Raw genomic sequence first — 24,124 nt, forward strand, 5'->3', positions numbered from 1 at the left:
TTTTCTTTAATGAATACTTCCCTTACATCCTAGTTACCTAAACAAAATGACAATCCATATAAACTAACAAACTACATCGCTATCAAAAGTCTTGTAGTTCAATTGGTTGGCATCTCCATATGTTTCCATTATAGTTAGTGTTCAAATCTCCTCACTCCGTTGTAACTACAGAATTCTCATTAAAAAAAAAAAAAAAAAAAAAAAAAAACAACAACAACAACAACAACAACAACCCCGTCACGATTTTCTAGCAAAGATGGAAATGCCAATAAGTTGGCTTTATATCATCATGCATTTGATAAAAGTCAATAAGTATCTGTAAATTTTTCAATTGCCCAGATTATTTTCTATGATTTTGCTCGTATTAATACATCATTGATACAAGGGCCAAATTTCAAGGCAAGAATAAAAGAATTTACAATATTTGTTGCACCATCAAATTGGCAAGTAAACTTTGCACCAGATTTTGTTATATATACATTGTATGAGACATCTCTTTCCATAATGTCATCTGTATCTTCTCTTCTCACATAAGTGATATCAGTGGAGAACAGGTGTTGGTGTGACACTACATCGCATGTGGAAGGTTCAAAATTTTGTCTCCAGTAAGAGATTCCTCAGGGCCATTTCTGAAAAAAACAGAATATGTTGAAGATTTAATAAACGAGAATGAAAGAAGAGCAAATAACGCATATGACTGATGGTTACCTAAGATAACTCAAAGCTGACATGCGGTAGAGACAGGTGAACACCAGGATATGCAACCCAATGGTGTAGAAAAATGCAAAAGTTCGAGCATACCTGCAAGAGTTATCTCTTATTATATTTCACATACACTACAAAGGAAAAAATTGGAACCAAATTAGGAAGAAACATAAGAGAGCAGTTTCTTTTAGTGTCACCCAACACGAACTTTTTCTTGTCTTTCAAATCTAGCGATCAAGAAAATAAAAAATAACATTCCACAAGCAGAGGTTGCACACATTAAGAAATTCAAAACTTAGAATACAGACAACAGAATCATACTTATTGCCAAGAAGAAAACGTCCGCTGCTAAGCGTGATTCTATCCCTGAAACCCAACTCCTTGTACCTTTGATCCCTTTCCTAATTACAAGTCAACAAATTAAGTTAGTACATGATTTATAACAAATATTAGCACTCAAAAGAAATATATATAACCCACAGGAGGGCAGACAAATGGTTATGCTGCAGAATAGAAATCTGGGGATGCATATTTAGCAATTGAAGATTAATGCTATCAGTACAAAGTAACCCAATACTGTTGGCAATGTCTACCAAACTAACAGAAGGTGGTTTCTCGTGCTGTCATTGACTAGATTTGTTATCCTTTCACTCCTCATAAGTATTACATATTTGGTAGGTTTGCAGTTTAGATAATGCATTAACTTTTTCACCAAAGTAAATAAGCAGCTTCAGAAATATTGACCAATAATTTCTGGGCAAATATTTTTCCAGTGGCCAATCTAATTATGAAAAGCAACCTCCAAAGTAGAAGAATGTAAATGAGCTTTGAATAAAGTTCTGGTTTTGTTGTTGATGAAATTTGATATTTATAGATGGAATTAACCAGGCTTAGCATATGATAATCCACAATCATTTGGAGCCCTTGGGAATCCAAAGAAGTATCAACTTTCAGTATTGGATGATAATAAATTATTAACATCTTTCGAGACTAAAAATGCTTCAGAATTTCAGAACAGGAGAATTCTTTTTTTATTAAGTAGCAGAAAGCCCTAGATGAACCCCCCCCCCCCCCCAAAAAAAAAAAAAACAAAAAAAACAAAACAAGCAGTAAGAATTGTGTTTGTTCACTGTAAGCATTGGATGATAATAAATTATTAACATCTTTTGAGACTAAAAATGCTTCAGAATTTCAGAACAGGAGAATTCTTTTTTTATTAAGTAGCAGAAAGCCCTAGATGAAAACCCCCCCCCCCCCCCCAAAAAAAAAAAAAAAAAAAAAAACAGAAAAGCATTGTGTTTGTTCACTGTAAGGGTCTGTTTGGGATCCGCTTATTTTGTTGAAACTGAAAACTTTTGCAATGAGACCCATGAATAGTAGCAAAAATAAGCTGAATAATAAAATAAGTTGGCAAAATTAATCATGCCAAACGGACATTAAGAGAGCGTTTGGATTCGGCTGAAAAAAACTGCGTTTGCGTTTTGTCTGCTTTTTTTTTTTTTTTTTTTCTTTTTTTTTTTTCTTTTTCACGCGTTTTGGAGCATTTTGGGTGTTGCGGCTACTGTTCATGCACTGTTCAATGAACAGGAGCTGCAAACTTTGACTTTTCAAATTTTTTTGGACCAATCACAGCACATCGTGTACTGTTCACGGACCCACAAATTTCACTTTTCAGCAACTTTTTCATTAAAAATGGGTCCTACGATACTATTCACACATTTAAAAATTATTTCGCTACAGTGTCTTTCAGTTTTCAGCTGTATCCAAACGGACCCTAAGTCTGTAATTATCAGATATCACAACTTCAAAATGGAAGAAAGCAAAATCTTGGAAGGCCTCAAATCTGATATAATGCCTAACTAAAGAAAGGGGCATATAAAGAAAATATACAAATTCATCAAAGAAGCTCAAGAATAACAACCTTTTTTGAGAATGCTGCAAATGGATTTATATCATCCTCATATATCTTCTTGTACTTAGATTCAACATCTGAGGTAAAACCACTTTCAAGATCTTCGGCTTGCTGAAAAATGACAATTTAGTAAAATAAATAAATAAAATAAGCTTCAAGAAACTAAGAGGACCACATTTTTAGTTATTAAATCCAAGACTACTTTGAGCAACTGCAGGCTTTAGTTCCCTCAAATGCCAATTCAACTAGAGAATTAACAATCAAACCTCATGGTCAATTAAAAATCAAATAAAAATTAAGAATACAAATAAAAAAGGAAAAAAAATGTTGAAAACTTTATGAATCAATTTAACATATGAGCAAATTATGACTGACTTAATACAATATTAATTATTGAGCTTTTTTATGCATGACAAACATAGAGAGCGCTTAACAATATTATTTTTTGACCAAATCCAAAATTATAACATATGTATGGAGTCAATGTAAAAACACACATAATAAGTCATAAAGAAGATTGCGTATGAACTTACCAACAAAACAAATTAAGAGATACACTCATAAAAGAAATATCCAGCATATATCAAGTAAGTCAATGAAATTGAAATAGAAAGAATTTATTTAAAGGGAAAATATGTAAAAAGAAAAAATATAGAAAAAAAATGGAATGATAATAATTTAATCTATTTCAAATTTGTATGATTTTCCTTCATAGTAATTTTATATAAATTAAGAGATACATTTTCAGAAAGAATCACAAATAAATCATAGAAGATATTGTATTCCTAGATTCATTTCCTTAATATAGCATTTTTCTTTTGTTAAAAAACATATATATATATATATATATATATATATTTTTTTTTTTTAAATTAGGCAGATATGTAACTTGGAGCATCTGAAAAAACCAGGACAGTTTAACAAACCCTGTCAGATTGTGCAAGCCCAAAGGAACCCACTAGGTTTGACAAGTCATAAACTTTAACAATATAATTTAGGACTAAGACTGGCCTAGGCTCCAGATTACTAGTTCACCAGTCCAACCAGCCAGGTCAGATTGGTTCAATAACTATAATAATCAGGGAAGTTGCAATCAAGTACCTTCTTTGATCCTCTAGAGACTACTCTTTCATGGTTGTAATCCTGGACATAACGAATCTTTCCATAGAGTTTGACATTATCAGCTTTCGTCTTTTCTAGCTCTACTGTCAGTAGCCCAATCTTCTCCTTCAAATGCCGTATTTCCTAGTGCAATTGAAAAGCAAAATCACAAATTTAAACCCTAATCTAACAATGTCAATATAATATTTACAAATAAGGATAGGAAGCCAAAACTGAATATTTTCGAAAGATCATAATACCTCTTCTGTCTCTCCCAAACGTGCCCTAAATCGATCCCGCTGATTACAAATCACCTTAAGCATTGAACTCTGATCTTGATCTGAGGAAATATGTTTTTGATCTGCATTCTGATACAGAAAAGGCTAACATGAATAAGAGATATCTTTTTTTTTGATAAGTAATAAAGATATATATTGAAGAAACTACCTTATGCAGAAAAACATAAGGCAAATAGAAAAGTACAACAGGAAAGATAGAGAAAAAAGAAAAAAAGAGAGAAAGGAGAGGAGACTAATTATACAGGGGAGAACTAAGGAACAAAGGGAGGGAATCACTAGAGGTGAGTCCCCAGGCCCTAGATCAGTCAAACAGAGAGCCACTGAAAGAGGCCAATAACTGGTCATCCGAACTTTCCATGTCCTCAAAAGTCCTCCTGTTTCGCTCCGTCCAAAGACACCACATCAAGCATAATGGAGCTAAGTTCCAAATGCTAGACACATGCTTTCCAGGCCAGTTCCACCAACCAAATAGAGTATCCGCAACTGATCTTGGCAAGACCCAAAAGATCCCAAAAGATCTAAACACCAAACTCCACAGTCGATAAGCTTTATCACAATGAAGTAACAAATGATCCACCGTCTCCCCATTACAACGGCACATGATACACCAGTCAACAAAAACCATCCTTCTACCCCTCAAATTGTCACCTGTAAGGATCCTATCCCATACAGCAGTCCACACAAAGAAGGAAACACGTCGAGGAGCCTTAACCTTCCAAACACCTTTCCAAGGGAAGATAATGGGCAAGGGGTTTCTCAACTTATTGTAAAACGAGCGGATATTAAAAGCCCCATTCTTTGTCAACTTCCATTGCATACGATCACCATTCACAGTGGGGGGAAGATTTGCACCCAAAGTGCGGAGAAATTCATCCACAACACCCATTTCCCAATCATTTGGTCTCCGAATAAAAAGGACATTCCAACTTCTCCGATCCTCTATCCCCAACCGCTCAAGAGAAGAGGCCACCGATGCCTCTTTATTAGAAACAATCCCATACACACTCGGAAAGGTCAAGTGAAGTGGAGAGTCCTCACACCATTGATCTGTCCAGAGTTTAACTCTATCTCCCGCCCCTACCACAAAGTGAATATTTTTTCTAAAATCCTCCCACCCCATGCGGATACTTCTCCACAAGCCACACCCATGAGCCCCTCTACCTAGTTTGGAAGTCCATCCCCCCCATTCTTCCCCAAACTTGAGAGCTACAACTCTTCTCCAAAGCCTTGTCTCCTCAAGCCCAAACCGCCATAACCACTTCCCTAGTAAGGCTTTGTTGAAGGTTGTTAATTTCCTTACTCCTAACCCACCATTTTCCAAAGGTGCACACACCTTATTCCATCCCACCAAATGAGTCTTGGAGTCCCCCCATAAGAAAGGAACAGCATCTTGAAACCTTAATCTAGCCAGGAAGAATTAGGCATTGATTAAATCATACCAACAGCAAACTAATAGCAGCATATGTTGTTCTTTATTTTTAGCCTTCTTGCCCATTAAAAATGACTTCTTGTATACCCCTATCCACAAAGTTTTTTTTTCCCCCAATAAATTCATTACTTGTTCAAGAAAATACCAACTCTGTATTTTTGGTCGCCATATTGTGTGAACTCAAAAATGAGGGGTAGAACAAAAGAGAGACAAGTACCTCAGAGAGCTCAGAACCCCTGGCCTCTGAAAGATCCCAGTCATCAAACAGATTGCCTTTTCTATCTTTGGAACTATAACCCTGCATTAGAAGGTAAAGAATCAGAATGCATAAGAAGGTGAAACACAAAAATGATCAACAATTAAACTTTTAGAAGTTTTTTAATTCTAAGAGACAAGCTAACAAGTTAGCTAACAAGTTAACTGAGATTGCTAAGCAAATAAACAAAATAGCTTACATACGCATAAAAAATACAACTTTATAGGTATGCTGGCTATGCAAGTTTTTTCTGAGTAAAAAACTGACATTTAATTATTTACCCATTTATGCATCCTAATTAATAATATTAGTTTTTGATTATTCGATAGTTGGAAGAGAGAATTTGAAACCTAGATGTCTCCATTGGAACACCCAATACTGCCAATTGAGCTTCAAGGCTCTTGGCTCTAATTAATAATATTATGACTCTAAATATCACTGACCAGAATCTTTAACAAACTACATGCTGCATAAATTGATATTTTGATGCCCAATATGCAGGTCTGACTATTCATAAACCTGGATATCACTTAAGAGGCAAATCTGGCAGCCAATAGTCAAGTCATAGACTTTCAAAAGAAGTTGTAGATGCAAACCTTCAATATGTCATCTTCTAACTTTTGTATCAACTTTTGCTGTTCATTGACCTTAGCTTTAAGTTCTTCTGTCTTGCTTTCAGCTGCTTCCAGCAAAGCTGTTTTCTCATTTAGTTTGACCTGCAAGTGGTAGAAAGGTGTAAAAATTATAAAAATAAGTATAAAACACGGTATTCTAAGTCTAGAAGATATTTCTGGTAATTTTTTCCGTGCAGTGTCTAGTGCATAATACACTGGTGCTATTTGTATGTACAGGTATTCTTTTTCTTCCCCACCACACTAATTTCTATTTTGTTCTTGGAATAGCTTGGAATAGCAGGACAAGGAGAATTCACACCTTCAACTGTGTGAGCTCATGTTCCATTTTCCGGTTCTTGTCAAGAAGAAGATGCTCCATTTTGCTCATCTCTTCCCCACCTGTAGCTGCGTCCCAATCTTCAGCCTCAATTGAATTATAAATCAGTACCTATACATATAATGGTGTAATGTTAGACAGATAAGCACCGAAGTACTGTCAGGCTTCAAAGAAGCACAAGAAAGATGCATGTAAAGTACAGTGGACACCGTAGGAAGAAAACACACACAAAAACATGCTACTCTATAACAATCAGGAGGCTGAAATGGGGATGTATTGATGTTGCATAACTTAAAGCGGAACTTGTAACAGCAAGCACAGAAAAAGTTCTACATATCACATAAAAATATCCAACAACAGAGCACTCTGTTGATGAGCATATTGAAATATTGGGCCATCTAGTGACACAAATGACCAAATCTTGGAACTAGTTATTCAGATGGTTTAAATAGCAGTCACAGACTCAAAGTGAAGTATGGTTGCAGGGCCAGAAAAGCATCTTATTGGTGAGATCCTTCTTCTAGGCCTCATTAAACATGATATACACAACTTTATTAAGGTAGTGTTTAGAACAACTTCTGGGTGGAATGCATTCCAGCAGAGCATTTTGCAGAATGTAAAGTGGCAAAAAAAGTATTTCTTTCGAAAATTGCGTTTGGTATAATGCTAAACCTTATACTAAAAAGTAATTATGCAGAATGGGATTACGTTTGGTTTGGAAAAGTGTAGAATGCATTTTTTGGTACATTTAATAATTTTTTATTAGGATGAATAAAGTAAAAAAATAATAATAATGGCTTCTCATATATATGTGTGTGTGTGTGTGTGTTTTTACCTTTAAAAAAATAAATTTTTTTCCCTACCTCATTTCTATCTTTTTTCCCTCAAGTTTTAATCGTCACCGCCACTTTTATTTTTCCTCCAAATTTTCCCCACCACACACGTTCACTTTCCCTCCCCCTTCTTTTTTCCCCATATCACACTTTCTTCCACCCCCCTCCCATTTCTTTCTTCAGCACACGTTCACCCCCCTCCCATTTCTTTCTTTAGCAAATGTTCATCCCCCTCCCATTTCTCTTTTTCCCTTCTTTCCCTTTCAAAAACTCCACTAATTAATCCTCCAATTCAACTACAATTGAAGCTTCTAGATTCACTTTTCTTTCAATTTTCGCAAATTTACAGGTGCTATTATCTTCCTCACTTTTTTTCTCCTCTCACTAGTCTTTTTTTTTCTCTCCCACTACTTTCCTCTCTCACCATTTCTCTCTCTATAAGATATTTTCTGCCCTCTCTCTCTAAAATATTGTTATTTTCATAATGACCCATTATTTTCCTGCCGAGCCGGAGCTGGTTTATCGCACCCTTCTACAACCCATGTTGGGATGCAATGGCAATCACCCATACTCTGCTTGGCCTTGATGACCTCCGCTTCATCCACTGCCTCAGCAGTGGCGACATAAGAAGTGTGATTTTGGTTTTTATTTTATTATTATTTTGGTGTTGTGATTGAGATTTTTTTTTTCTTGTGATTTTGGGGATTTTTGTTTTTGGTGTTGTGATTTTAGATTTTTTTGTTGTAATTTTGGTGGTTGTTGCTGTGAATTTGCTGAGAAAACAATGTATATAGAAACAAAAAAGAAAGAGAAACAGATAGAGAAATAGTCATTGTGAGTGTCAGTGGTGGGCCCCACTTACTTTAGTTAAAATGAGAACGTCAAGATTTTTTGACTTTTGACTTTTGCTCTAGAATGTGAGATTAATGGTCATACCAAACACCTCAAATTTCTCCAAAATGCATTTTGCGCCTAGAAATCTGTGAGAATGCATTAGTTTGGTATCACCAAACACAGCCTAAAAGAGTAACCAAATACTAAATAATGTTTTTTATTTGAAAACTTAGGCTAATGCAACTTGAAAATTTTCATGCAGCATCATCAATAAAACTTCAAAAGATACGAATCACTTATTAAAAAATGTCATAACATTTGGTAAAAGTTGAAATTGATTAGGGGACCCTACTGTTTAGTAACAGGGAAGGAACCAAACTACCTGCATAAGTTTCAATTGTTTACGCAATTCATCAACCATTTTTTCTGTTGGCCTTGCCTGAAGCTCTTTCTTCATCTCTTCAATAGCAACTTCCTGAATTAATAAGAAAAGGCAAAAGGAGCTAAGATATATCTATAGATGGAGCCAGGAACGAAACAATATAATCAACAGAGATACAGCAAGCAGTAACAAAATGTGAATGATATCAGATGAGGCGATAGTATAACCAAGATTTGAATATATTTCAGCATTTATGGTCTTAGCAACAGAATTCCCAATGAATGGCAGAGGAGAACAATAACTTCAGTTATTCCTAAACATGATTAACTATTAACATTGAATGAGCAATAGAAAAACAAAGTGGCATACCTTTTCATTGAGCAGCACCTTCAATTTCTTAATGTCTTTCATGTGTTCTTCTTGCTCATTTGATAAGGTTGTTTCAATATTGTGAAGCTCCCGATTCAGTTCAGAGATTATTTTCTCTTTAGCATTCAAAGAATTCTCAAGGATGCTATTTGAATCTAAATTATCACTGCAATCGCAATAACCAATAGTACACTAAAAACATTAAACAGAAAAGGGGAAAAAACAGCAAAATGATATGAAAAATTCAGAAAGATGAACATATTAATAATGGAGGACACAATTGTTGGAGGAAAAAGATATCATAAATATGCACAGCCAACAAAATTTTTTACACCCATCTGTATTGTTGGACAGAAAGCCAGGTAAAATCTTAAGGCAGGGACCAAAAATAATGGCCACAAACATGTCACAAGGAAGCTAGCTCTGTGAAGATGTAAAGATTATTTCAATGTTTCAACAGTTATTCTTCTTTAGAAAAAAGATACTGGTAAATATATGATACACCTTTAGCCTAGGGGTGGAACAGGTGCAACCATGCAAGCTTAGTGATACTTAGTGAACCAAAAAAATAAATATAAATAAAGAAAAGAAAAGAAAACCCAAAATCATATGCTAATTTAATAAAAGTTATGTCATACAAACCATGGTTATGTCAAATGGACACCCTCTCCTTTTTTCTATGTATGTGTGTGTGTGTGTGTGTGTAAGTGAATGTATATATATTTTGTTTTTCCTCCTTATGCAATGCAGCGCATTATGAGTACATTTAATTATTAATATAATTTTCTCTAATTAGAACTCTATAACCAAAGTTCAAGAAGTTATAGATAGGCACAAGTTTTAAAGAGAAAGATCAAGCACAGCCAAAAGATTACACAAAGAGAAAGAGCCTAAAGCTAAAATCCAATCCAACAAAGTTTTGCAGAGAAAAAAAAAAAAAAAAAGAGCTTAAGCTCAGGAATCATTCATTCATAGTCCTCAAAACTTCGAGCATTGTGTTCCCACCAAATGCACTACATCAAACATTTCCACATTGTTTGATGTAGTAATAAGTATAAAAATTCTTCCCAGTTTTCCTCTAGCGGGCATGTATGCTTTAACTCATTGTATTTTCCTAACAATGCTATCCATTGTTATTCAAGTGAACCTAGAGTCATAGTGTGGGTGGATACAAAAGTAAAAATTGTGGTACCAAAGTACCTCACCTCTTCTTATTTCCAGCATCTTCATTTGCAGTCTGTAATTGAGAACGAAGAAGTCCCTGTAAATCAAAAAAAAAAGAAAAAAAAAGGCATGTATATCAGCAGAATGAATGACCATTAGTTGATTGGTGCTGTATACGTTGGTGTCATGGAGAAACCGTGGACCACCTATTGCTTCATTGTGATGCTTCCTATGCCTTGTGGAGTGAAATATTTTATGATATTTGGGGTTTAGTTGGTAATCTAGTTGACAGTGACAGATATATTATTTGGGTAGTGAAATTAGTTTGGGAGGCACCATTCCAATGTTTGGAATCTTACTCTGTTATGTTTGATGCGGATGGTGTGGAAGGAAAGGAATAGCTGCACCCTTAAAGATATGGTGCAACCCTTGATCATACCTTGTTTCATTGGTCTCACACTTGGGGTTTTACTCATTTTCATTCTATTTTGGAGTTCCAAGACTCCCTTCATTTTCTTTGTAATCTTTTCGATGCTCTGTGTTCATCATCGTGAACATGAAGTAATCTTTTTTTTTTTTTTTTTTAATAAATAACCCTACTTATCAAAAAATATAAAAGTAGTGAGAAAAGTTGCGCCAAGGCTCTTTGTTGGGGTTTGTCCACTAGCCAACATTGTGCGACGCAAAGAGTGTCCTCCATCTAGGGAACCAGCAACTCCACCAGCTGTCTCAACAACAAATGTAGGGGGTCCCCAAGGTGGAGAGGCAGTAGTCAAACAGATTTTATTCATGCTTAGCCAAACAACATGGCAGATTTGAGGTTCTTTTGGGTAGAAACTAAAGTCTTTAGAGGAAACAACCAAAACATTCTGATTACGTATGTATGTAAGTGGAAGAGGCTTCATTTGATTGGTGTTCTTGGGTCAAGCAGGAGTGAGGTAGCTACTGGAGCAAGTAACGGAACTTTGTAGTGCGAACCACCATGTCCACATCATTAGAAGGATGAGGGAGGAAGGCAAGGCCTTGATGATCTGGCAAAGGCCCAACGGTAAAAGGCCAGTCCTTGGAGTTATTAACGTTTAGAAAGGAGGGCAAAAATAGAATGGTGGGTGGAAAGGCTTCAAGCAGGAGGTGCAAAGGGCTTTCAAGCCACATGACTCCATAGAAACCAGATAGAGGTTGAGAAGGGAGCACCCACCGAACCTTAATACTGGAAAACCATCAGAAGGGAAAACAACCTGTCGTCTGTGGTGGTGTTGAAAGGGGAGGGGTGGACTTGTGAGAACTTATGACGAAGCCTAGAAAGGAAGGGAATTGAAAAGGAGACATGCGAATTAAGGACCGAAAATTCCTCATATATAATCGTTGAGACGAGAATTGTAATAGATGAGGGAAGGAGAAAATTTGAACCTTAGAGCATTCACATAAGTTCATGCAAAATTTGTCTATTTAACTATTTTAGAATAAGGACCTACTTTTTTTATTTTATATAACCACTTTTCCAAAACACTCATCAGATTATCCATTCTACATTCTATTTTACTTAAATAATAATTTTTCATTCATTTTTTGTTATTATATTTGTCATTTTTTTTCATTAACTATCCTTTGTTTTCTCAGCAAACAAACAGATATTCACCTCAAAATCCACTATGAAATCAAACCCAGAAAAAAAAACCCTCATCAATGGGCAAACCTTATCTGAATTCAGCAGCAACGCCAGCTCACAAAACTTGGTTTCGGCAGTAGTCACCAGAAAACCACAATCAAGACTAAACAATCCTTATGAACCACCTGTGCAGCAGTTCACAATATATCATATCTGCATTGCCCAAATCATCCAAGCCCCAACACAAACATTTCAAAATTTGGATGATGAACCCAAAAATCAAACCCAAAATCCTCCTCCACCTCCAAATCAAACCCAAAAATCAACCCCAGCCTCATCAATCTCCAAATCAAACCCAAGAATCACTTCAGCTCCCTCACAAAGACTGTGGAGGAGGATGATTGACGACCTAACATGGTGGAGGAAGACGCTTCAGCTCCCTTGCAAACCCAAGAACTGCATCAGCTCCAAGCCAATCCACCCTCTAGGTCTCATCGGAATACAAAGCCTCCAAGCCGATCACATTCTTGCTACGTGGTGAAGAGAATGAGCAAATGATCAAAGATGAGCGAGAGCTGAAATGGAGCAAGTAGTAAGATGAGGGAGAAGTGAAGGAGAGAGCTTGGTTTGCTGAGAAAGAAAAGAAGAGCGAAACGTGAAAGCAATACAAAAGTAAAGGAAATTAATAAAATATTGAAATACACAGCTACAGTAACCGTATATATTTACACGGTTACTATAGCAACAATGTATTTCACACACTTTTAGATTGATTGATGTGGGAAATTTTGAGCTTAAATGTGCAAATTTGACACCATATACCTATTTTACACACATTGATGTGAGATCTCTTAGGGTGACAATTTTGGAAAATGGGAGAATAGGGCTTGTGCATGGAAGGAATTAGAAATGGGATCTAGAAGTGGGCCACACATAATCAAACAAAAAATTAAACGCAATGTTTAGGCAGCCAAACAAGTCTCTATGGGGCCTGACTCAGGTTTCATCATGGGCCCATGATTCATGTTTGGCCCAAAGGTAGAATAGTGCTCCAACAACATGATATTGGGCTGCACTAAGAACCCGAAAACCCAAAAAGGGACAAAGACCCTTGCAAGGACCCAATAGAATATTGTTTGTTTACCCATTGAAGACGATGGGGGAAGAGGGGTAGACCAGAGACGCCAAAAGGGGAAAGACAGAGATGGTGACAAGGATGTAAATGGAGCAACATGCTGAAGAAGACGAAAAATCAATCAAGATGTTCATTGCGTTTTGGGGGGGGTACTAGTCGAGATTAGTCACTTCCTAGTGCCCAAAGTTTTAGCATGTCTGATTGGACCCGTGTTAGACCTAGATATTTCTTGGGTTGTCCTTGGCAATATCCCATGTAAGGAAAGATAGAGAAATGCTATCAAGCACAAGAATGTTGAGGAATTATTGGGTTAGATGAATGATAGTCCACCTTTAGGTACAATTTTTTCTAATGTAGATGTCGAACTGGAGGAAAGAATTGTATAAACATACCCAAATGCGTCAAGAGGGTAACTCTAAGCAAGAGGAAGACAGTCAGGAAGCTCTCGAAGCCATCCCATTGAACATGTATTAGGGTAGTGAGGCGAGGTAGTTAGAGAACTCAACCTTCAAAGTGGGTAATGAATAGGATTAAGGGATTCAATAAATTTTTGGGTCTCTTTTAGAAGGTATGAAAAGGAAGCAATGAGGCTGCTTACTAGTATTGAAATTGATGTAAGGCCACAGAATCTTCCAATTCACAGCAGATGAACAACCCAAAACCACGTATGAGAGGGTTCATGGAACTCAAGAATTTGGTCTCATCTGTGAATTAACACAATGGAACCACTAATAATAAATCCCCATCCACGGGACCATGCATATAAGGAACTAGTAAAAGTTGATAGCAATTGACTCCCTGTGCTTTCCAAATCTTCAAAAGTGCACTAATTTCTTTCCCTCCATAAGGTCCACATCAAACATAAAGGAACAAGATTCCAATTATCTAATGAATGCTTGCCAACCCAATTCCTCTATCCATAAGACCCACTGAATCCCAAAAGATTTAAAAACTAAACTCCACAACTCGAAGGCCACGCTATAATGTATCAAAAGACGGTCCACCATTTCCTCACTACATACATACAACACCGACTCACAATAGAATATCCCTTTGGGATGAGAAAAGCTCTGTTGAACACTCCCAACTTAAAAGATACCAACTAGCTATTGACAGTTTAGATCTATCAACATCCAAAACAGGCAATGTGTCGTGTCGGACATGGGAATGGCATTGACACAGCTGCCTGCATGCCCCATGTGTGTTTGTGAGAGAGTTTTGTAGTCTTAAATTATGCATGAAAAATATTTTATGAATCGAATAGTAAATAACATCTGATTTGAACATCCATTTAAACGAAATTTGACATGCATGATAAAAACCTAAAAAACATGTAATCCAATGGTTAGATTTTCAAAATATGTAACCATGTTAATTTTTTAGTGAGAGTTTGAGCGTTTCCCTCCAAACTAGTTTGGAGAGAAACTTTGTCCTTTTGGACAGTCAACAGTTAAGTAAATGAATATTGTACAATTAAGATTTATTATTAGGGATTTAAGGTAAGTTGGATCCTTTTAAAAATATGGCTCAATGGATACGGCAAATGCACCTTCTCCCTCTCAAGACTAAGAAGCCGTGTTTGAGCCCGTTCAACTTCATCCATCAATAGACTGAGCTCTGATTGCTTTGCTGCAGTGTCTTCATCTGAAATTATTAAACAACAGATAAGATAATATAAAGACAACCTTTGCTGGGCAGAAAGATGAGGCATAAAGGTTCAATTCAGAGTGTCTTGTGAGAACAAAAAGAAAAGAAGATGCCATCAAAATTAGCGTATCACCTGATTGTGCACGGAGTTCAAATAACTGGCTTTGTGCAAGTTCATGTAATTTCTGCATAGTGGAAACACTTTCTTTAGCTTGTCGTAATTGATCTTGCAGCGATTGTTCCCTGTGTGAAGAAGGGATCATAAATCAGGGCCATAATAATGTGACAATTCAATAGGACATAATATACACAAAAGCAAACTGTCCAGAAATAAATAATATATATGCCTAATGACCTCAGCTCCATAACAGAATTTGCAGTGCCACTAGAAAGGATGTTACCTTTCTTTTAAAACTTCCAAAGTCTTCTGGTTCTCTTCTGCCAAGCTACGTTGTTTCATCTCCACAGTTTCTTTTACTTTTTCTTCCATCTGAACACACATTAGAATTTTTACATATTAAAAGGAAAAACCATCATTCCGATGATTACACATAATTTCATATAAATGGGAACTATATATCAGTCATACCACATTTTCTGTGTTTTGAATTCACATTTAATGAATAGAACTTGAGGAAAGAAAGGAAATGGCCATGAGAATCTCAAAAGCCAGCACCTCAAAGTATTGACATATTAGACTACAATGACACAAATAAGAAGCTCAAACATCAAAGTTATAAAATAAAATTATCAGTTCCCATTTAAAACTTACTTGGCAGTTAATAAAGAGTTCATAAAAGCAAAAATGCTATGTTCCATCTACCCCACAATGTGTAGGCAGGAATAAACAAATCAAATGAAACATTTTTTTTTCATGCACTTCCTTTTTTCTGCAAGATACTAAGACTTTTATACAATAAGATAAAAAAAAATAAAAAGATAATAAGACTCCCTAAGAAAAAGAAGCAAACTGCACCAACTTTTCACTCTTATTTTGCTTAACCCTTCTGTCTATCATTACTTTTCTGTAAGAAAATTATATAAATGTCACCCTTTTAAAGTTCTTAAAAATTTTATTTTCTTCCATCTTTATGTAAAGGACCAAGAGCTTTAATTATTAAACTTCGAGGATTACAAATTTTCAAACTACTGAACCAATCATATTCATGAGGCAGCTAAATTCCAAGTAAAAGATCTACCATGTTTACCAAACTAGTTCCTCCACCCAAAAAGTAATTCCACTACTCTTTTAGGCATTACCTTAATGAATCCTGAAAAATGAAAATGCAAAAGACCACAATATATGGGAAACTGTGCAACTCACTAGCAAGTGAAACAGTTTCAACACTGCTTTTGCACATACAACACCAATCCACCTAAACTATTCGTGCTACTACTGTAATTATAGTAAGCATTACTAACCTGTTGCTCTAACTGGCGGTTGCGTTCTTCAAGTCTTCGTATTGTTGCCTGCTGATTCTTTAAGTGGGTAGCCTCTGTCCGGAATTCCTCAAGCTCAACTTTCATTTTCCGATTCTCAGATTCTAGTTCAGACAGTTTTATATCTTGGTCCTGGATGCAGCAGACATATGTGAATTTACTAATAAAATGATGGCATAGAGAGACACACTGTGTGTGCATAGTGCACAGAGAGAAGCTTTCAGCACATAGACACAAAGAATAGAGCCATTGTTTTGATAAGTAATAAGTTTATTGATATCAAAAAAGGAACACACTAGTACACAGGGAGGGTACAAGGGGTCAAACAATTCAAGAATAGAGCCATTGTTTGAATGGCAAAACCTCAACTAGGCGCTAAAGCCTTATAGATCTAACACCAGAGGCCTAGGTTTTGTACCGGCTTATAAGCTAGTCACATCTACTATTACTTATTGCAAACTAAATAATTTAAGAGAGAGAGAGAGAGAGAGCAATTGTTTGGAAATTTTTGAAAACCTTAAACCATGGAATTGAAATACCTAATGAAGAACTTGTTCATACTCAACAAGCTTGAAGAGATTTAATATAACTATATAAGTTTTAATAGTAGATGCAACAGAAGTTGCATAGGTAGCAAAGGTTGTTTGATGTTTGCGGTGATTACATCACTAAGGCTGGGGATAACCACACTTTGAATGATGTTGTTTTCTCTATAGTTGATCTAAGATTTTTGTTCCTTAGATCACTGTGTGAGTGAATGCGTAATCCATGCTTCTTTTCTAGATTTTGTTGAGCAGTTGTGCTTTGCTTGAATCTTTTAAGAGAACTTCTGTACATACTCAGTGTACTTCAGGGCTCTCCTCTTTTAGTTTTTTGATAAGTAATAAAATTCATTCCAGAGCAATAAGCAGCACAACCCTAGTACCTTTTTTATATAATTAAAAATGTATATCATTCAAAGCGAATAAATAATAAAACACTGTCCCAAAAAGAAAAATCACAGTAAAACGCAAGCTATCCAAAAAAAGGAGTGTTGCCTAAAATCACCATCCACTTAAATACACTGCTTAGCAATGACTGCTTGATAACATTAATTGGATGCTCTACAGAATAAAATATCCTACTGTTTCACTCTTGCCAATTTGTCAGCAAGATGCATAAGTACACAGATGTATACAAGAGAAACAAGGGTTCAAGACTCCTTAACTTTACTAATAAATAAGTAAATACAAGAGAAACAAACTAAAAGGAAACTATCATCTAAAATTCAAAAGCTCAAAAAAATCCAACAAATTTGGGGAAGAGTGTAAACTATTAGCCACCATCCAATCATAGAGAAACCTTAGGTAGCTTTAGCCTCATTACTCTTCTTTTCTGTTCTTCTTATCTTCTTCTTGGTGATAGCTTTACCCTCATTACTTATTACTTTAAAGACAATAGTATTAAAGGGGTTTACTAATATACAATTTAGAAGCAATCTCTAATTGAAACTTGCTCTAATGCAACACAATAACGAGACACACTGGTACTTACAGCAATTGAAGCAAGAGCTGGATAAGGATCTGGAGCCTCATAAAGTTTTTGATAAATTTCAAGAAAAGCATTTTCTCCAAACTTTGCTCTCATGGTGAGATTGTTAACTTCTTCTTGGTATCCCTTAAGTAAAGAGTTAAACAAACTTAACTTTTCTTCTGCTGAAGCTTTCTTGAAATCTGTTATCAAAACAGTTTTAAATATAACACCAAAACAATTTTATTTATAAGAAAAAAAAGGTGGCAATGGAAAAACATAAAAGAAGAGATAGACTCCACTAAGACATCCCCAATGGATCTCTTTTTTAAAAAAACACTTTGGTGAGCCAGGAGAGAAAGTAGATCTTCATTTATTACCCTGGATTCTTTTCCTGCCCCCTTCCTTTAAACAAAAGAAATAATAAATATGGGGGGGGGATCATTTCCTCTCTCTCTCTCTCTCTCCTCTTCCCTACTACCCTCCTACAGTCCCACACAAAGTGTGAAACATTAGCCTGATTGTTTAAAGATGTATAATTAATACCTCTAGTGCTTTCTGCAAGCTTCCGTCGATTTTTCTGGCTGTTCTCCTGATTATCAGCTATCCTTAGCCCTTGTTCATCCAAAATAACCTTTACCTTCTCTAAATCAAAACCTGTGGACAAGAAAAACAGAAATTCGTGAATGCTTTAACATTATGGTATTTATTTGCTGGATGATACACAAGAAATATGTTGACTGACGCAACTCTGAAACAATCACATTACAACAGAAATAAAATCAGGAGGCACAAAGGAGGGTGGGGGGGGGGGAAGGGGGGGATCTGCGGACCCTCAATAAGAAATGAGGTATGAAATAGGTATCAATATGGTTAGAATTTTGAATAAAGAAATAAGAAAAAAAATAATAATAATGTGTTCAATTCAACAAGTTACTATAATATTTCTCTTCTTCATAACCTGCTAGAAAGATAGAGGATATGTTACTGTAGCATGCTAGCACAAATAAGAGAAAATCACCATCTTCTCTACCCATGAAAAGTTCTAAATCAGTCAGAGATCATATTTCGTTCTGGAGATTTCTCTTGTATACTTCCCAAGTTGAAAAATGTTCTGGCCATTCGATTCACACACTCGTCAATCAACATACATCTAACGGGCAAATACAAAAAAGCATAAGAAGGAACAGCAAATTAGCCTTGTTCGTATCTTTTGACATGTAAATAAAAAAATTTCTTTTGTAATACAAACACCTTAAGAATAGCATTTGTGTAACAAATCAATTTTCCATGTCAATTCCTTCAAGATCAAGCAATTAATTTTATTAATTCATATTTTTTTAGCAATAAATAAAAAAGTGTGCCTAGGCGTGCTTTGTGCATCTTCAAAACGCGCCAAAAAAGCATGCCGAAGGTGTGCTTCTTGAAATGAGCTTTGCTTTGGCCATGCAAAGTGCATAGACCTGGAGCTTTGAGCCTTGAGCACTAAGCATGCTTTTAATACTGTACAAGACTAGTCTTTTATTTTTCTATATTATGTTTAACTTATTATGTTGTGAGTATTTTTAAAAGGTCATATGACTAGCTTATGACTTTTGATGAAGTTGGATGGTTGGAATTTAATTGTCATATGTAAGACAAAGGGTTATGATTCTAGGAACACTGAACGCTACTATGAAGCAGCCTTCATTATAGGAAGCCTTTTCTGATTTAATAATTTAAGAAATTTTAAAAAAATATTTCTTGAACTTTTTGAACCTAGAGATTGATGTTTTAGGGCATGTTTGGTACTCTATAATGATGATTACAGTGTAATATGAATAAGCATTTTTTGATAATTTAATAGTTTGGAAAGGAGAGATTTGAACCTATGATGTATCCGTTGGAAAAACCAAAAAGTGCCAACTAGTTGAGCTACAAGCAAGGTCGTCAAAGTTGGGATTGTAGGATAGGATCATGGAGGCAGGCAGAATTGTGGATTGTGGGATTGGATCGTGGATAGTAAGATCTTCCCTTTTTTTGGGAAAAAACGTATAAAAAAATATTTAAAAAAAAAAAAAAAACACAGATTGTGACTATGTATGTTAAATAATCAGATAAATTATGAATTCATCCATTAAAAAACAAAGATGTGAATAATGAGTTAGCATATAATCACAAAAATTATAAATTACATGGAACAATTTCACTTAATTGAATAATCGTGAGTTAGCACTTATGTCTAGAATTGATAAATTTTTGTTCACTTCTGATTGGGAAGGGCATTTTCCTTTCTCGCTCAATGCAAGTTGTCTAGAATATGCTCAAACCATTTCCCTATCCTTTTGGAATGTGGTAGAACACATCATGGATGAAGACCTTTCAGATTTGAAAATATGTGGTTGAAGGCTGAAGGCTTTAAGGGGATGGTTAAGGAGTGGTGGAATTCATACCATTTCCAAGGTACTCTGAGTTTTATTTTGGTCGACAAACTGAAAGCTTTGAAAGGGGATTTAACGATAGAAATCAAGAGCCCTATGGTTGCAAGAAGGTGACAAGAATACTAAATTTTCCAACAGATAGTTGTTGTGCAGATAGTACCCCAGGACTCAAATCAATAACAGTAAATAAGTGGAAATTAAATAACAACCACACACAAAAAACACAAGAATTTACGTGATTTGGCAAACTGCCTACCTCCACGGAGACGACAGAGAAATTTCACTATAAAAAAATAGGGAGATACAATAGTGCACAAAAACACTCTCTCACCCACACTTCACGCCACATTAACAATAGCGAACTCTCATAGTTAAAATAATACAATTAGACATTATTGATGGGGTCCTTACCCCTGACCAAGTAATGATGAGGGGTCATATTAATCAGTTTTATCATTTATGAATAATATTATTACTTATAAAAAAAAAAAATCAATATGATGTAATTTGTATACCGTACATCAATACATCTATACTAATGAAACTAATATACTTAAGTTTTAACACAATGTATCAAAAATGTTCTGCAAATGTTTAATTAGCAACCACATACCAAAATAACTATCAACACAAATGGAAAATGGTTCTAAGTTCCAAGTTCAAAATCCAAAATAAGATAGCAAATGGAAACTAGCTAACTCTACAATATGAAATTCAAAAGCAATATGAATAATAAGGTGAAAAGAACATTTAATCATCCATTCTATCGCTCTTATCAGAAACACCATCATAATCATCATTATCCATGTCCTGAGCATCAACATCAATGGGATAATTAGGGAGAGGATTATGCAATTTTTAGTTACAGAATAGTGAACAGGGATTTTTCAGTTTTAAATTGAGGTTTTTTGTTTTAGATTTTAAGTTTGCCTAGGGGTCATTTTAACATTTTAGTACTCATAAGGGCCTGTTGGGCCGCTAGTATCTGTTGGAGGTAGCTAGGCTTCTATTAGCCCAAACCAATTTTCTTTTTCTTTTTTTATAGGTAATCCATGCAGTATTATTGATTAAAAATAATAAAATCTTTGAGTTCAGGATGACGAACACAAAGGAACAATGAAAAAAAAAAAAAAAAAAAAAAAAAAACTATAACTGAGTCATTGACTTCAGCAATAACAAACATATATCCAGCAAATTTTCTCACTCCTCTGATTTGCATCTTCTTAAACACTATATTGTTTTAATATATGGTCCTTTTCGACCTTGTCCTTGGAAAATGAGTTCTTCATTTCACTAAGTAATCATCTTTAACATCTATTCTTTATGTTCCTAATTTTCCATTTGATTTTCATTATTCATTTTAAAAAAAAAAAAAAAAAATCCCTTTAATTCTCATTTTTTTAGTCAACTGACTAAAGCCTTACACTATTCTATCACCTTCGATCCCACTTCGTGTGTATTTCAGGAACTCAACACTAATGACTCGGGGCACGAGAACAACGGGCTATATTCAAGTTTCCCAGAAGAGACTGCTGGCCCAAAATGGCAAGAATGGGTAACAATCAGTAACTTCTAAGGCATTGTGCTAATCCATTTGATAACTTTTTTTTCTTTATGCTGTTTAATAGTTTAGGATTTTGATCACTTTATCGCGTCTCGCTACAACATTAACCCCAATTCTAGGATCACAGATCTAAAACATGATATAGTGTAGTTTCAAGATCCCAAAAATAGAATCACTCAATTTCCCATTTTTCAAATGCAAAATTAATCAAAAATATAAAAATGAAGATTCAGATGTAACACTATCATATTCTGTTCTAACTTCTAAGCAATCCATAAGATTCACGTTAACAAGTGAGACTGTGCATATATTGATATATGTGTTTGAAAATTTCTCAAACCAAAGAGGCATTTAATCTTCATCTGCTAAAAACTATAGCTTCAACTAAAAGAGTACTCCAAACTATATAGACCAAAAAAAAAACCACCAATTTTTATGTAAGTAAAAGAAAAATTCAATGTGGAATGATTATCAGAAAAACAAATTCACAAATTAGATGGAAATGCGAGAATTGGAAATTGGGAATTGGGAATTGGAATTACCTTTCCAGAAATTGGCGACGATTGGGGTAGGAGAAGAGGACGGGTTGGGTTTGTCCCTCTCGGATCCAACTTGCGGAGCCTCCATTTTCAACGGATCCGAATCGCTGGGTTTTGATTTTTTTTTGTGTGTGTTCTTCAGTCTCTGCAACAACGAGAATTTTAATTTTTAGTTTGCTCTGATGGATCTAAGAGAGCTTTGGCTTTAAGTCTAATGGTTTTATTTTTTGGGTAATGGATTTCCTTCAGATTTTATAGTAGTGAGGTATTGCTTAAGAAGTAAATTACTAATTTCCTCCTCCAAGGACTTTTTTTTTTTTTTTTTTGGTTGGTAGAAAAGGATAAAGTTTTTAATTTTGATGATTTTATGATTTTTATCCCTCGTCTATTATCGTGTTAATGATCAGTTAATCTCTCAACTTTTGAAATCATACATGATCCATGTGTTTCCTCTCTATTTAAATTTTACAAAATTATTTTTAATATATATATAAATAAAAATTTATATTTGAAGTTCACTAAATTTTGAAATTTTTACACATTTTTCACAATAAAATCTTACAATATTTTTATAACAAGTTAAAGGGTTTAAAATAAAATTACACTCAAACCTATCATAACACAAAGCATGGTTGTTGTATGATATTTTATTGTGCTCAGGGCATTCACGCTCAGTTTTGCCAATTTAATATTTTAGTAAAAATTTATCTAAACTCAACCAAAACAAGAGTGTATTAACCTCACTAAATTAACTAAAGTTTTTAAAGAGAATAATCTCATATCTACATGTATCTCATATCTACATGGAGTAAGCCTCTATTCTCGCTACATTAAATTTCAATATTGATAAAGTATTGAAGCTGATGTATGTGTATGAAAATAATAGATGTCAAACAAATAAAAGTAGAGTTTTTTGAATTAATTTAGCTAAAGTTTTTTAAGATGATAGCCTCATCTCTAAATGTAACGAGTCTCTATCATCGTTATATTAAATTTCAATATTGATAAAATATTAAAGCTGATATATGTGTATAAAAATAATAGATACCTAAACTAGTAAAAGTAGAGTTTTTTGAATTAGTTTAATTAAATATTTGAAAAGACTAATGTGAATGCTGTTATAGACGTTGTCAAATTTTTAACTTTTGTTTCATGACTAAATTAGCATAAAATACCACAAAATGTCATTAATATTAGGCAATTACTTAAACTCCATGGCTAAAATCAGTACAGAGATTTTGTTTTCCCTGTGATACATTGGATTGTTGTAAGATTTATGTAATTTCAATTTTGTATCCATTATGTTCGATTTCGAAATTATTACTGTTGATTTTTTTGTACAAACCAAACACTTAAAAAAATGTTTTAAACAATTTTAAAAGCCCAACCAAACATTAAAAAAAAAAAAAAGCAATTTTTTTCCTGAGATTTTTTTCAAACCGGAAAACACTTTACGTTAACATAAACACAGCCCAAGCAAAAATTGGATTATTAAGGGCCATATACCTTCAATTTAGTGTGGTCACATGCGTGCATGTCTGTATCAATCCATGACAATCGCGATAAAGAACATAAATGAGGAGAAAGACTATAAACGTCTATGGCATACATTAATACATATAATATAATTTTATGATAATAAATGTCAACAGCAGAAAGTGTGACATCTCAAAAATCAAAATGCAAAAAACACCGAAAGTGCGTGCCCACTGCCCATTAATCATGTAAGGAACTTATGAAGTACCTGTATGTTATGTTTCTAAAATTTAGGAATTTCATCCACTAATCTTCTTCTCTTAATAATAATAATTCTCTTAATTACTTATTAATATTAATAATAATAATAATAATAATAATCATGAAAGGCGTGTGGACTGTGGAGTGTTGTAGCCAAATGCATAGGCAATAACTTGGAGTTCTATACCTACTAGAGTTCAAATAAAATACAACTAGCATGTGATGAGACTCTTCTTTATTTATTTAGAGTTTAATGTAAATTTTCAATTTGAATTTTTTTATTGTTAGT

The 24,124-nt window shown here is 34.6% G+C and overlaps 1 protein-coding gene across 1 annotated transcript; it reads right to left on the bottom strand.

Moving 5' to 3' along the window:
- Nucleotides 1-259: 259 nt before the first annotated feature.
- LOC115963390 (protein CASP) lies at nt 260-22,382 on the bottom strand. The gene is made up of 19 exons (XM_031082374.1): nt 22,102-22,382; nt 18,122-18,232; nt 17,600-17,778; nt 16,049-16,198; nt 15,028-15,116; nt 14,760-14,869; nt 14,529-14,623; nt 10,277-10,332; nt 9,072-9,237; nt 8,703-8,795; nt 6,636-6,764; nt 6,299-6,418; nt 5,664-5,744; nt 3,979-4,086; nt 3,719-3,862; nt 2,627-2,728; nt 1,027-1,106; nt 709-801; nt 260-629 (listed from the first exon to the last, which is right to left on the bottom strand). The coding sequence occupies exons 1-19, from the start codon at nt 22,184-22,186 to the stop codon at nt 569-571; spliced, it is 2,052 nt and encodes a 683-aa protein (XP_030938234.1). The 5' UTR covers nt 22,187-22,382; the 3' UTR covers nt 260-568.
- Nucleotides 22,383-24,124: the final 1,742 nt, after the last annotated feature.

This window comes from Quercus lobata, chromosome 10 (assembly GCF_001633185.2).
Source record: "Quercus lobata isolate SW786 chromosome 10, ValleyOak3.0 Primary Assembly, whole genome shotgun sequence".
Classification (NCBI taxonomy): Eukaryota; Viridiplantae; Streptophyta; class Magnoliopsida; order Fagales; family Fagaceae; genus Quercus; species Quercus lobata.

Coding starts and splice junctions, on each gene's coding strand:
- LOC115963390 (XM_031082374.1), bottom strand. CDS start 22,186: ATGGAGGCTCCGCAAGTTGGATCCGAGAGGGACAAACCCAACCCGTCC. Junction 6,419..6,635: donor ATGAGCTCACACAGTTGAAG/GTGTGAATTCTC, acceptor TACCACTTGCAG/GTCAAACTAAATGAGAAAAC. Junction 1,107..2,626: donor TTGCAGCATTCTCAAAAAAG/GTTGTTATTCTT, acceptor ACTTGTAATTAG/GAAAGGGATCAAAGGTACAA.